The sequence below is a fragment of the Siniperca chuatsi genome, linkage group LG15, assembly GCF_020085105.1.
Source record: "Siniperca chuatsi isolate FFG_IHB_CAS linkage group LG15, ASM2008510v1, whole genome shotgun sequence".
NCBI lineage: Eukaryota > Metazoa > Chordata > Actinopteri > Centrarchiformes > Sinipercidae > Siniperca > Siniperca chuatsi.
Window position 1 is genome coordinate 12,734,756 of NC_058056.1, and position 14,961 is coordinate 12,749,716.

Genomic DNA, 14,961 nt, shown 5'->3' on the forward strand with positions numbered 1-14,961 from the left:
TAATATAGATAATAGTTTGCCAGAGGGATTTATTTTCTGAGGTATCTCATTAAAGTCAATCTATAGTGATTTCTGTCTGAATCCCAATATCCTCATTTTACCCCATCATTTTACACATGGCACCTTGCACATGTGCTGTATGAATGAAAATATTGTGCACTTGGACACACCCCGAGTGTCTTTGTGCATGTGAATTACACCTTGCTCTGGTTGTTGTGACTGAGCCATTAAATGAAGCCCGACAAGAAATAAAGTTGTTTTTTAGGTTATTTACAGCTTTAGCTCAGGTTATATAACATGACCGAAAGGTACTGTCTAGCTTGCTAACTTAAAGTGCAAAGAGAGTGTTTTACAACTACCAATGCACATATCACAAATGCCATCTTTATAACAAAAACCATCTACTGCATGGCCATGAGTGGCCGCACCACTTATTCTCATTGACACAGGAAAAGCAGACACTATTGTGGAGAACCTTTTTTTTGTTAAAATGCCTCTATTTTAGGAGACTGTGAAGTGGCAAACAAGAGCAGACAGCTTGATAAGCCAAAGGCTAACAGCCAGTAGCCATGGATGGAATGAAGTAGAGGGTGACAGAAGCCCTTTTCTCCATGGCTCCTCTTTTCTGGCAAACCAGACTGTGGAAAAGGAGCTGTGAAACTGCAGAGTTGGCACAACAATGAGGCTGAACAAAGCCTGCACAGTAAACCTAACAGATTCAAGCCAACCTAACAGATTGACGAGTGAGTACCCTCTTTGCGTTGAAAGGACTGTAGGTGTGTGTTCACTTAATACCCTGCTCTGTTCCTCTTACTCAGTTATATTTACAGGTTTTATTCTGATATTTTTTATGATTCCAGTTATAGTTACTTTTTGTGGTTTTAATATAACTTTTATCATCCAACCACACATTAAAGGTTCTCACATTGCAATGAGATTTTTGAATAAATCAGTTTAAGAATTAAAAACTAAACATATTCTAGTCCCCATGTGCTTACAGCTAATGTAAAGACATGAAGCTGGGGAGAATTAAATAGTGATGCTGTAACAAGTCCACCAGAGATGAAAAACTGCTGTTTTCAGACCAAATGTGGACATAAAGTGATGTGATCTCTGTGTGTGTATTAAAATCAGATCAAATAGTTTTGTCTGTTGTGACTGGTCCAAAACACATGGGAGTGGTGTTTGTCTGGCATGAAAATGAAAGCTTAATTGTACTTCTGTTGCTGGTTTTGCACATTTCCACTACCTTATATAATATATGTATATAAGTAACTGTATATATTGCTTTTATTTTATTTTATGCTAATTTTAAATATATGTATTTATGTTCTGTGTGTGTAGCATGAAGGAGAACTACAACTTTAATTTCATTGTGCAGCCCTGTGTTGTAGAATGACAAATAAATGTACCTTGAACCTTAACTGTCAGCCTGATTAGACCAAGATTGCCCTGCTGGAACCACCCTGCCTTATTGTAAATGATGGGATTGTCCTTCCTTTTGCACTTGATCTAGGAATGCAGCCAAAGGAAGTTGCAGGAAAACTAGCACTGGATCAGCTGTTGAGTATCACAGATTTAGCTTCAGTTGATAATAACCCAGCTGAACTCGTGTTATCTCTTCTTTCTGGAAATGTTTTTTCCCCCTACTGTAGATGTATGTTTCATTAACAGAGAACAATGACAGTCATACCAGCAATTTCTTCTTTGTAGACAAAAGGCAAATAATATTAACAGCGAAAAAAAGAAACTGGAAAATCAGAGGTGAGAGGAGGGATTCTTTGGCAAAGACATACATTTTACTGGAATGGGGAATGAGAGAAAGGAGAAGCAGAGATGAAGCACAAAATTACAGGTCTTAGATCTGAATCCAACACAAAACAGCTTTTGTTTGAATAAATCAAATCAGCAAAAAGGTAAATCAGGTAGATCTCTATACAAACACTTGAATTCTATTACACACTGGAATCAATCAAACTGAAGTAGAGCAAAGAATCTGTAGTCACTTCTACAATGTGTGAGACTAACCTTTTGATCATTTTCCACCTTTAAAATAGGTGCTACAGTCCAGCAGCAGGCCAGGCTAAACATCGAGTGGCACACATCCCATTTGGAGGGAAAACATCTAATATCCAATCCATCCTGGAAGTTTCTTTTTAGAGATATTGCTCTTCTGTAAAACATTGTATTTGAAATATATTTCTAAAACAAATTCATGAACTCTTACATTGGCTTACTTCTCTGGAATTCAGGATTCATTTTCTTACTCTTGTCATCGCTGACTATGAGTAGACACTACTTCTTTAAAAGGTTTGACAGACAAAGAAACAAATAATTTTATCTGGACCTCAGTATCACAGCTTATATAGTGACATTGGACTAGATTTTCAAAATCATTCCAAGTGAATGATATCACTTCATATACGGCAGTATTAGTGGTTTACTGTTAATGAACTGGAGCTATGCTAAAGGGGGAAAATGGGGTACTAAAGTTAAAAAATTATTGAAAATACTACAAATACTAGTACTTAGAGGAATAGTTTGATATTTTGGGAAATACACTTATTCGTTTTCTTGCTGAGTGTTAAATGAGAAGATTGATTCCACTTTCTAGATTGTGTGTTAAGTGTGGAGCAGGAGCCAAGAGGCCATTAGCCTAGCTTAGCTTAAAGACTGACAGCAGGGAGAAACAGCTAGCCTGCAGCTCTCTCCAAAGGTTCAACAATAAACCTACCAGTACCTCTAAAGCTCACTTAAACACAATGTATCTTGTATAATCCATATACAAATAAAAATATACAGGGAGTTACATGCTATAAATATTTCGAACAACAGCCGGGCGCATTTCTTTGCCGAAGTTTTGTTGTCACCGTTAGCTTGCCGACATTCAGCAGAGATGATGCACAGAAGTGCTATGCAGATGGATAAATGGTTGTTCTCTGAAGAATAGTTTCAGCACGTAACTCTCCCTAAAACCACATATTGTAATTTTTTACATTCCTGTGTGTGTACAGATTGAACAAATAAGATACAATGTGTTCATTAGGCAGAGGTGTTGGCAGGCAAATTTTTGAACTTTGGAGAGAGCCAGGCCAGCCGTTCTCTCCTTGCTTCCACTCTTAATGCTAAACTAAGCTAACCACCTCTTGGCTCTCACTTCATCAATCTTCTCATCTAACTCGAAAGAAAAAAGATAAGTACTTAATACTTTAATAGTACTAGTATTGCTAGCATTGGGAGGAATACTTTCTTTATCTAAAATGATGTTGGCCTTTCCTGAATTGCTCTGATTGTCACTTAATTACTCAATTCAATACAACAAAAAAATCATTCTATTTACAAACTGATCTTTTCTTAGTTAACATGCTCTTATACTAAAACTATGCACAAAGCCTGCAGAGTTGGTACACACTTCAGGTGCAAAAAGACTGTGAGAAGACATTTGAGTTACGAATGTTATACAAATCAACTTTATGAGCATACTGGAGCTGTGTGAAACTGTTTAAGAATGCCCTCCCAGACAAATTCCGTACAAATAAATAAACCATAAAACAAGCCTGGTGGCACTAAGAATATACACAGTGAGTGTGCTATTTACATTGCAGTCGCTCACTGCGTTCAATCATTTAGTGACAGTATATAAAATGCAGTGACACACAGCTAAATGTAAAGAGCGTCTAGCTGCACCAGTAGTTAAGAGACTGGTGGTTTTGATGTTTTGTGATCATAATGAAAGAACTGTTTCTTCAAACACGGCTTGGCTTAATTAGCACAAAAATGTCAAATTGTGTCTCCTTAATTAGGCCAAGAATAGGTTTGGGTTGCATGGCATGGTGCCTTGTTTGATGTAAGGGTGTGGCAGCAACTTAATGTTTTTATTACCTCACTGTTTGTGATCAAGAGGGGTATCTTTTATGTTTAAATTAGGCATGTATACCTCACGTTGTGGTTCATCAGTGTGACAGCCGATGTGTTGATAAAGTTTAGGATAACACATTTGAATTTGTATTCCATCGACAGCAGTGCTGTGAAGAATCAAACAGGTAGTTTCTTGCACATGACCAGGAGCAGCAACCATTTGAACAATGACAAAGTCAAACAACTACATTTAACTCAAATGTTTTCCTTTCACACAAAATTTAAAGTCATAAATGTCGGTGCAGAAATCAGCGCTATCCACCTTTGTTCTTGGAACATTCTTGTGTTGGGCCTTTAGCTACAGGGTTTGGGGAAAGAATGACAGTTCTGTGGTTGTAACTCTACAGAGTCTCCTAAAACAAGACAGAGTTCAATGGTTTCTAGGGAACACTGTGGAGTGTTGACATCGAATCTCAGCGAGGAACGCTAGAAAGCAATGAAACACCGTGGAGGACAAAAGGCTATCAGTGGAGTAAACGACCATCCTCGCCCTCAGAACAAACCCGTGTGCAAAGCAAAGCAGAGAAAGATATTTAACTCCTCACTGAAAACAAATGCAAATCAAAACATACATTTTACACAAAACTGTAAACTGTAAAGTGAGTGTTAGTGATACAAAGAGAGAGAAGGAAAATGGAGAAAAGGAGGAAAAAATATGGGCCTGCAGAGACACGAATATTGCATGTGATTTCATCGTCCCCTTGTGAGAATGACTGAGAATGAGCTGTGTGCTTGTAATAATTTGTCACACACGTGTCTATGGATAGAAGCACTGAAGGGTGTTATAATGCACAACACAGACAGTGTGTGGATGTAAGGACTTATGTGAATTTGAGCGTGTGTTTTGCTGTGTGTGTGAAAGAATATAGCTACTTTGAACTCACAGTCATCTCATGGCTCTGGCCCAGGATCTCCAGCTGCTGTTGGATCTCTTGGAGCCGCCCCTCCTGCCCTCTCCTCTCCTTTATATCCTGCAGGACCTTCTCTCCTGGCTGCGGGTCCCCATTGCACTTCCAGCCAACCTCTGAGCCATGGCCCTGATACACAACAGACATGACTGGTTCTCACGGGGAGCAAACAACTCCTCTCACATGTGGATGTGCTTGGGTACTCTCCTAGAGCTGCACTCACAGTTTTTGGCTGTCACTCGGAAACATTTAAATAGGGATCAAAACCAAATAACAGTTCATCACAATTAATTTGAGTGAACGTTTTCCATGCCTCTAACACTCTTGAGTTACAGTATGCTTATATCTGTTAAAATGTCATCATGGTATGTCCTAAAGATGTAGAGATGAACACCAATGGTTCTTTCCTGCTTTTTATAGAAAACTCAGAGCAAAATCAGGTACTCATTATAAGACCCGAGAAAGCCCAATACCTCAGCTACAGTCCACATGGGATCCAACATAAATCACACATTTATGGCATCCATGTGCACTGGGTTGACAACCTCAAGCTGCATCCAAAGCAAACTTTGAAAATGGGTCAGGAGGAAATGGGAGCGTCATGCCTGCAGGACCATCCACAGAGAGCTGATAAGTGAGAGGCTTGTCTTTCTGACCACAGGATGTATCTTTTTCATTCGGGATCAGTCACAGAGAGAGAATGATTCGAAGTAAAGTCATCAGATTCAAATGACACATTTAGATAGTCAGGTATTTAAACAGGTCATAAGTGTCACATACTGCGCTGATACTGAAATGCTATGCTAAGATGAAGGACTAGCTTCTGCAAATGTAGTATGATCACCAGTAAGTGCTGAAAAGCTAGCGTAGTTGTGGCAAATCTTAAAGGATATAGGTCAAATTGTTAAAGGTCCAGTGTGTAGGATTTAGTGGCATTTAGTGGTAAAATTGCAGTTTGCAACCATATGAATACTGCTCGCATCACCCTCCCCTTCCAAGTGTGTAGGAGAAACTATGGTGGTGAAAAACACAAAAGGCCCTATCTAGAGCCAGTGTTTGGTCTGTCTGTTCTGGGCTACTGTAGAAACATGGCAGTGCAACATGGTGGCCTCCTCCATGCAATATGGTGGCCTCCTCCATTCTAAGGTAATGAAAACACAACGATTCTTATTTTCAGGTGATTATACACTAAGTAAAACATACTTTAAATTTTATATTCCATTTCTGCCAATAGCTCCTCCTAAATGTTACACACTGGACCTTTAATATCCTTCCCCACCCCACCCACAATTTATTTCTTTATAAGTAAGGATGGAAAAAACATAGCAAAATGAACAATACTGTAGAGACTGACCAGTGAATGACCTGTGGTACGGTCATATCAGCGTGACCTTTTTAGTGCTCATGCTAAAAATACACAGCTACTCTATAAAAGCAGCAACAAGGTCGAAAAAATTGTTGGGTCTGAGAGGATGCTGCCAACCACAGGGCTGTTTTGGAGTGTCAGTCCAGCGCCATGTGGTTGAAATCTCCATCTCTCTTGGTTAGTCTGGATGCCAGGCAGGCGTATGTATGATCTAATAATGTTGAAATTGATGGATATTTCATAAAATGTCGACATCTCAGTAGGGACTTGCATACAGCGAAATGGTAGGTTACTGGAGACGGCTGGATCCAGCAAATTGTGAGCTTAAACTCTGAGTTACTAAATCTATTATGACACATTTATGATAGGATCTTAGTTAAACCCAGGGTAGGAGGGGATTTCAGTTAAGTTGAGCCAGTATGTTGAGAAGAAAAATAAATGCTTCTGCCCTTGTTAATAAGCAAAACAGACATGCCTACTCGACTAATATCACCTATTGCATTTAGACAGATTTTAGGCAACTGAATTATGAGTGCGGCTTAACTTTAAAATTTAAATCTTGGCAAAAACAAGAATCTCCTAAGAAGTGTGTGTGGCCTCACCTACCAGTGCCCTCTGTCTCCCTATAGGGAAATAATGACAGCTTCTATCTGAAGCCTCTTTTAAGTGGTCGTTACTAGAGCCCTTCAGTTAAGACTCCCTCATCCAGACTACAAAAGCCAGGACCATGATGGGATCAGACTGCTGTCATGCACCAGAGTGAGAAACACAGCATTCCAACCAGGAAAAATAAAAATTAAAGTCTAGCTTTACCACCATCCTCACACCACTAAATGCATGTTTCTAAAAAAGCCCAAATCTCTGGGAGAAACAGTTTATTTAATTTGGAAATGACAGCTGCCCTACTTTTCAAGAACTATAGACTGACCAAAGTTTGAATGAATTTGGCATGTATGTCACTTATTTTCTTACTAAACCAATTCTCTGCAGCTAAATTAACACCCTATGAACTCTGGTGAGTGTAAGGGGAAAGTCCACACTCTCTTTGTATAAACTGTACTGATTTGACCCTAATTACAGCAAAGATAGGTGGTCCACAAATTACACATCTTCTTTCCTGGCTTTCACCTCCTCGTCACTGTATCTCTGTCTTGTATTAGCTTAGTTACAACAAAGGAAAAAAAGCAAAGCTCGGAGGTTTACATAGTTTGTTACATACGCTACTAATATTAAGTCAAGTGACACCTAGGTCTCACTCACACCCCTCTTAAAGTCCCAATATTCCCATTACTGAAACCAGTAATGAGATCTGTTCTTAATGCAGATTGTTTATGGTTTGTGTAGACATGGTGTTACACTACAAGTGAGAATTAAGTCTCAATGGAAAGCTCTTCAGTATGTTAATTATAATATTCAGATTCAACAAACTAAATCAGTAAGATTATATTTTTTATTCCAATTGATGGAAACAAGACCTGCAAGCCTCTCTGTGAAGCTGTATTTACACCCAGCGGTGCTTTCAGCTAACTGCTAACATCAGCATGCTAACATGCTCACAATGACAATGCTAACATGCTGATGTTTAGCAGGTATAATGTTCACCATATTCTAGTTTAGCCTGTTAGCATGCTAACATTTGCACTAAAACCGAATCAGGTTTATTACCAAGTAGGTTTTCACAAATAAGTAATTTGCTTTGGTATTTTGATGCATAACAATAAACACAGTAAGACAAAATCAAATTTTTTTAAAAAAATAAGTACTACAAAAGTCAAGAAATATAAATCTAAAATCGAAAAATTTACAATAAAAATATGAAAAAAGTATGTACAATATATCAGTTTTTAAAATGAAAGAGCTGTACAGTTTGTGCAGGAATGTGCAAAATATTGACCAAGATGTGGAGACTGTATGTAACATGTAGTGTCTATGGGAGAGGATAAGAGTCCGTGCCCATTGTTGATGAGGCCAGCTGCGGGACGGGAAGAAACTGTTCTTGTGGCGTGAGGTTTTGATCCTGATGGACCGAAGCCTCCTGCCAGAGAGGAGTGTCTCAGGGTCCTGAAGGGATGGTAGCTGATGTTCAGCTCCCACTTGAGGTCCTGGGTGATGATGGTTCCCAGGAAGCAGAAGGACTCCACAGTGTCGACTGGGGAGTGACACAGGGTGATGGGGGAGGTGGGGCTGGGTTCTTCCTGAAATCCACAACCATCTCCACTGTTTTAGGAGCGTTGAGCTCCAAGTTTTTCTGACTGCACCAGGTCACCAGGTGGTCAATCTCCCATCTGTAGGCGGACTCATCAACACCAGAGATGAGCCCAGTGAGGGTGGTGTCATCTGCAAACTTCAGGAGCTTGACAGACTGATGACTGGAAATGCAGCTGTTGGTGTACAGGGAGAAGAGTAGAGGGGAAAGGACAGGGGAACCTGTGCTGATGGTCTGGGAGTCTGGGATGTGTTTCCCCAGCGTTGCGTGCTGCCTCCTGTCAGACAGGAAGTCTGTGATCCACCTGCAGGGCACACTCAGCTGGGAGAGCTTGTCCTGCAGCACAGCCGGGATGATGGTATTAATGACGGAGTTAAAATCCACAAACAGAATCCTGGCACAGGTTCCTGAGGAATCCAGGTGCTGAAGGATGAAGTGGAGGGCCATGTTTACTGCATCGTCTACAGACCTGTTGGCTCTGTAGGCAAACTGCAGGGGGTCAGGGTGACTGGTCTGTAGTCATTAAGTCCTGTGGTCCTTGTTTTGTTGGGGACGGGGATGATGGTGGAGATCATGAAGCAGGCTGGTACGTGGCATGTCTCCAGTGAGGTGTAAAAGATATCTGTGAACGCCGGAGACAGCTGATCGGCACAGTGCTTCAGGGTGGAGGGAGAGACAGTACAGGAAGTACAACTGAGGGAATGTCATCAGTTTTGCAGGTATTTGGTCATAAACCAAAGTATATTTTGACCTTGATGATGGCAGCAGATGAAAAGTTGCAGGATCACAAAAGTGACTACGATTCATCCTGAGAGGGATATGAATTGGTGCCAATCCATCCAGTAGATGTGGAGATATTTTGAAGGATAAGTGACTTTGACCTGCTAGTGGCGGAATAGGAAAAGTTAGGAGATCACCAAATCACCAAAGATCACCAAAAATTATTAGGATTTATTCTCTGGGCATCATGGATGTCTGTACAAAATTTCATGGGAAGCCATCTACTGCAGTAGTTTGGACCAAAGGGGTGGACCAACAGACTGACCAACATGGCCATCCCTACAGCATGGCTAAAAGAATCACACCAAAAGTAAACTGTATTATATCATTGTCACGCAAGGTTCATCTGCACACATAATAATGTTTGAATGCTTGAAATTAACTACCAAGACAAAACAGATAGGATATTGTTGACGAGTGACAATTTTTAAAGCTGTGTGAGATCAGAGTGATAACCTGACACAGGGTTCATATTCTGTTTCATAAAAGACTCAGTAGCCTATAATTTATTATTTATAGTTTAGATCCATTTCCAAGGCACTGGCAAGGATAAACAGTAGATTAGTCTATTGTGCGAGTCAAATTGTTGTAATGATTCACTTCTTGGAGACTAAGGGAATAATGTTTCTTGACCTTGACAGACTCCAGTGATTGTTCTAATACATTCCCATATTTGTGCTTCTTCAAAGGGAATGTGTGATAGCTTTAACTCAATATGAGGTTAGACTGAGTGACTTCCAAACAGAGCAGGGGAGAGAGACCTGGGTTCAGCTTATCTGAATATCAACAAAAAGCTGGTAATTGGCTCTCCTCGGAGTAGCCACTTGACATGCTGCTGAAGATCTCCAATAATCACATCACCTGTCTGGGTCACAAGACTGCTGGGAGGCCACAAAGATCTAGACTTTGTTTTCTTTAAGTATGAAAAACACGTCAAACATAATTATCAAATGAATGCCTTGGAATTTGATGTTGCGTTAGTGTCACGCGTTGATATAAAGTGCAGCATTGTAAATACAGAGGATTACGCTGATGGCCAAGTACAGCTTGACTACAGAATAAATGTTAATCAAAACAGAGAAAAAGCTCATTCGTGCATGATATGACAATTCCTGAGAAGCTGTCCTTGTTTTACCTTATGGTTCAGATTTTGCTTTCTCACAATACGAAGACAAATTATTTGCCAATTGCCATGAGCAAAACCATCATTAGTAGTTTATTTGTATGACATTCATATAACTTTAGTCAAGCATGCATTTCACATTCATTAAGTGGTTATTGATATCCTGTGATCAATTTTATGATTTCAAATAGAAGCAATACATTCCATCCTGAGGTTGTCATGGCGTTTGAGTGTGAAACAGCTGCAGAGGTTGATGGATGATCCGCTGTTGTCCAAAGTGACGAAATAGGAAAAATTGAGAGGATTATTTTATGTTGATAATTCAAAACAAATCTTGGATGCCTAACACTCAGCAATACTGAGTGTGTTATATCTTGACGTTCCCATTAAAAGGAACATATAATTCTATCATGCCAATCATATTAGTTTGTTAGACAGTGGAGGGAGCCATTGAGATTGGTAGCCTGGAGCTTCTTCTCTGCTCCAATATTGGTTACATCTGTGGTGCGATTTGCCAAATATAACAGCTGGATCCTCTCATACAGGCACATTCTCAGATACATCTCCTAAACAACAAGAAAACAAGACAAATGACTAGGTCACCCTTATGTATAAGTGTTCTCTTGTATCCTGCTGCAATAATTGTATCTTATACATGGCAAGGGGGTGTGCCAGTCCATTGTTTGCTTCAGGTTACTTCTTAGATTAGGTGTTTAGGAAGACTGCCTGAAACCAGACCAAGAACTGCTGAGACAGCTTGACGATCTTGTTCACACACTGAAGACAAGCTAAACAGGGACAACATACTCTGGGACAGCTAATCCAAGTAAGTGTCAACAGTAAAATCAAACATGCTACTGCATACTCCAAATAAACTAATTCGTACACCGTGTTGTCTTTTCAACCAAGTTCTTCATACATTTTTCGACCTAGCTAAAATCAAAAGTAGATGGAGAAGCTACATGTCATAAGAAAGACTTCTGGGCATTTTTTGCAAACATGATGCAAAGAGTTACACAAATCAAACAAAGGAAAGAAATACTCAATGGGTTTGTCTTTAAAAACACTTATGTGAGGTGGACGCTAGCCAACATTTCAAACAGCAGTTTGTTTTATTATGCAGTAGCCACAAAACGGCTCATTGGCCTGGATCCGGGGGCCTTTGTTATATTAAAAAAAATGTCTGTTGGTCACATTAAGCCTTTAAAAAAAAGGCTACACAAATAATGAAAACAGCATGTTTTTCTTATACACTGAGTTACCATTTTATGTGATAATCTAATGCAATCCAATACAATAGCCCTGTCATAATTCTATACTACTAAAGTAATTATTCAAATCTATAATAAACTGTAGTCATTTTGTAGTTAGTGGCAGTGTAGTCGTGTATTGGAGTACATTACTTTAAAAATCCACTCCATTTACATCAGAGAACAGAATGCAAGAACTTTTCAATATAATGCAATACAGTACAATATAGGTCTATTAAAAAAATGCCATAAATGTGACACTGTGGCAACAAAAACTGAACATTCACAACCATTGTTGTGGATTTAATTAGATTATAAAGATGTATCTGATTATTAGTAACTCAGTGTGACTCCTTATAATACATTAATAGTCTACTTGAAAGAAGAAGAAATTGATTCCTATTGACTGGAAAATATACTCCCCAGCGTTTGCGGACAATACGTCTTGTTAACGACCTTTGGCTATACATTGCAAAGAGACAGTGCTGTTATGATGAAAGGGGCCAGCCATGCTGACTCACCCAGAGATGGCTGGTGTTGTTCAGAACAGCACGCTCCTCTCTTTCTCTTTCTATGTCTCTCTGCAAATCTGAAGTATAGTAGGAGCTCTGGCTGTGCCACGTGGACCCAGGCTACCTGCCAAGGCCTGTCCACATGCCTTGCCACGAGCACTCCCTGTGAGAACTCGGGAGTAAGCATTTCGGAAGCTATGGCTGAGAGTCTCTTCACTCCTCTCTTTTTCTCATATTTCTTTCTGTCTCTTAGATTGACATTTTGCCCAGCTATGACCTGCAGTCATACTGACACTTATGTAAGCAAGGTAATGCAAACAAATATTTTTGATCCTGCACCACTCGTCTTGCACAAAGGCATAGTCTAACTCTTAACATTGTAATTCCTCCCCCTCCCTCCTCTGCAAACTTAGACCACAAATCGATCTAAGAGACAATGTGAGGGTTTTTATATCACCATCTTGAAAATGTCCCAGATATGAAATTTCCAAGTTGTCCCCTTCCAGAGGTCATGTTTTTACATCAGTATTTTGGATCTGTGGTAGATGACTTGGTGATTGCTGAACATTCCTGAAGTATTAGAAGATTCACTATTGGGTCATCTGGGCTTTATACTTGCTTTTTTTTTTCCAGAACTGAGGGTGGTCTGGAGCAATCACTGTTGCATAGATCAAAACCACAATCTACAATCAAAAAAGCATGTTGAATGTGATACTGGGTTAAAATATCCACGTCACCTGTGTGTTCTCAGAATCTTAACATAATGCAACGAGCAATCAAAGGTCAAAACATTTTTGATCTGCTTGAAGTTTTCCCTGTTTGGGTTGTGGAAGAAAATCTTGCATTTGTGATCCCTCCAAACCATTGTAAATATTTCACAGTCTATGGCTTTTACTGTGGTTAAGAGAGACTCATACGTTCATCTCCACCCAGCATCACTTCACTAATATAAGGTAATTTTAGTGTTTGCCAAGTAATGACACAGACAAAATAAATTTGAACAAAGAGACAGACCATGTTAAATATTTATTAAAAGAATCTGGAGGGAAAAAAAGCTCAAGCATCTTTTTGCACTTCTTGTCCCCCAGTGATACATGCTGTGTACTGTCAGGCACAATATCTGACCTAGATTCCAGCTGCTAAAAGTCTTGTTCAATAAGGTGGTACTTTTTCAATGATGAGAGATGAAATACAGGACTGTGAGCATTGTCAGTGCGATGTTTAAAAGAATGACTTGCCAGCTAACAGTTAGCCTGTTTGTGTGTGAAACACACAGTCAGGCTAGCTGTTGTTTTTTACACTTCAGTTTTTGTACAAATTAAACAAATGAGATACAACGTGGTAATGAGCTTAAAAGTGTAGTCAAACAGAAGGTGTAGCAAATTTTTGCCTTGCCACTTCACACAAATTTGACTGCTGGACCGTTTGTGCAGTCCTTGTTGATTCACCAATGAATACTGGCCAGACGTTAGCTGTAAGCTAGCTAAAAACGGACGCACCAACTGTGTCTGTGTTAGTCTGCCTGCCTGCCTGTGTTCAGGTCTGCCTCTGACTCATCATTTCAAAGTTAGAGGTGCTTTTAGGCAGATTTTGTAACCTTCGGACAAAGCCAGGCTAGCTGTTCCCCCCTATTTATAGTCTTTGTGCTAAACATAAGAGTGGTATTGATCGTCTCTCTCGTCAAGAAAACAAATAAGCGCATTTCCCAAAATTATTCCTTTAAAATATGTTGAGCTCTGCCATGCACTAAAATACCAGGAATAGTGGGTTTTGATAATGTTCTAAAATGTTTTAATGTTATCTAATTTGGATCAAAGAGACAGGAGATCAGTGAATATTTTAAGCATTGTTTATTGTTAGTAGATGATTTTGTGACTAATCCACTGTGGAGTGTCATAATGAGTGGAACAGTTAAAAGTTAGATCTCGACCATGGAAGGGAAAAAATCTCTCTAAACCACTTAACATAACTGCTGCTGTGGATAACACCAGTGGGAGAGGCGTTTATAAGAAGACAATAATCTGGGTCTCATAGGAATTTTAGGGTGGGAAGGGTGTGGAGTCTATTCTTTTTAGCCAAGTTAACCTTGTGAAAAACACCAAGCATGCCACATGTCAAACCTGACATCTCAGTTCTCACCATGCAGCTGTAAAGAGATACTCCTGCAGAATATGTAAGCCACAAAGGCCGCAAAGATGATATTAGGCTTTTTGTATTAGCATACACATTTTCATGCTAATACACTTTAAAAAAACACCTCCATTCACTGCTAAGTTGGTTACCAGTGTGTTAAGGGCTGACTGCAGGACTCAAACCCAAACTTCAGCCAGGGGTAAGGAACAAAACATAGTCACATCCTTTTCTGTTGTGAATTAGCATATTTTCAATATTTCAGTAGGGACATGAACATCGTATTCCAGAGAAGACAGTTTCTTCTTTAGCGCAGAGGATAAGATGTCTTTTGTCTTCCTGCTGTCATCACTATTAAAGAGAAATATATTGTTCTGTTAAAAATTACACTGCCGTTTTTTTGTTTTTTTTTATTTCTAGTTCTGGTTTTATTTTGACGCCAAGGCACATGTATATTACATGTATACTGTCTGTACCACATTTCTGAACATTATGACTATGATAAGGTCAGCTGGTATCCTGACTTTCTATCATGAATTCTAATGCAGCTGTTAGGGTTGAGCAAAAAGGACCCAAATGCAGAATTCCAGGCAGGCAGGTTTCAGAAAGAAAAGCGAGCTTTAATAAGAAAAGCTGATTTCCACAAAACAGGCAGGCAACAAAAACAGAGGGAGCAGGCTAAAGCAGAATCAAAAAACAAAGGAGACATACAAAAACTAAACTAAACTCAAACTGGAATGGCATGAGAGACACAGGAATACTGAGCAA

General features: G+C 39.5%; 1 protein-coding gene across 6 annotated transcripts in view; it reads right to left on the minus strand.

The window, feature by feature from the left end:
* Positions 1 to 14,961, minus strand: part of fsip1 (fibrous sheath interacting protein 1) — a 30,167-nt gene that overhangs the window by 5,208 nt on the left and 9,998 nt on the right. For 4 of the 6 annotated variants that reach the window (XM_044165896.1, XM_044165895.1, XM_044165898.1 and 1 more), the window contains one exon: positions 4,803 to 4,955. The exons of 1 other annotated variant lie outside the window; for it this stretch is intronic. In XM_044165896.1, the coding sequence (XP_044021831.1) occupies positions 4,803 to 4,955 (153 nt within the window). Of the gene's footprint in view, positions 1 to 4,802; positions 4,956 to 10,616; positions 10,868 to 14,961 lie in introns of those variants that run through there. One more of the 6 variants, XM_044165897.1, reaches the window with a different exon arrangement.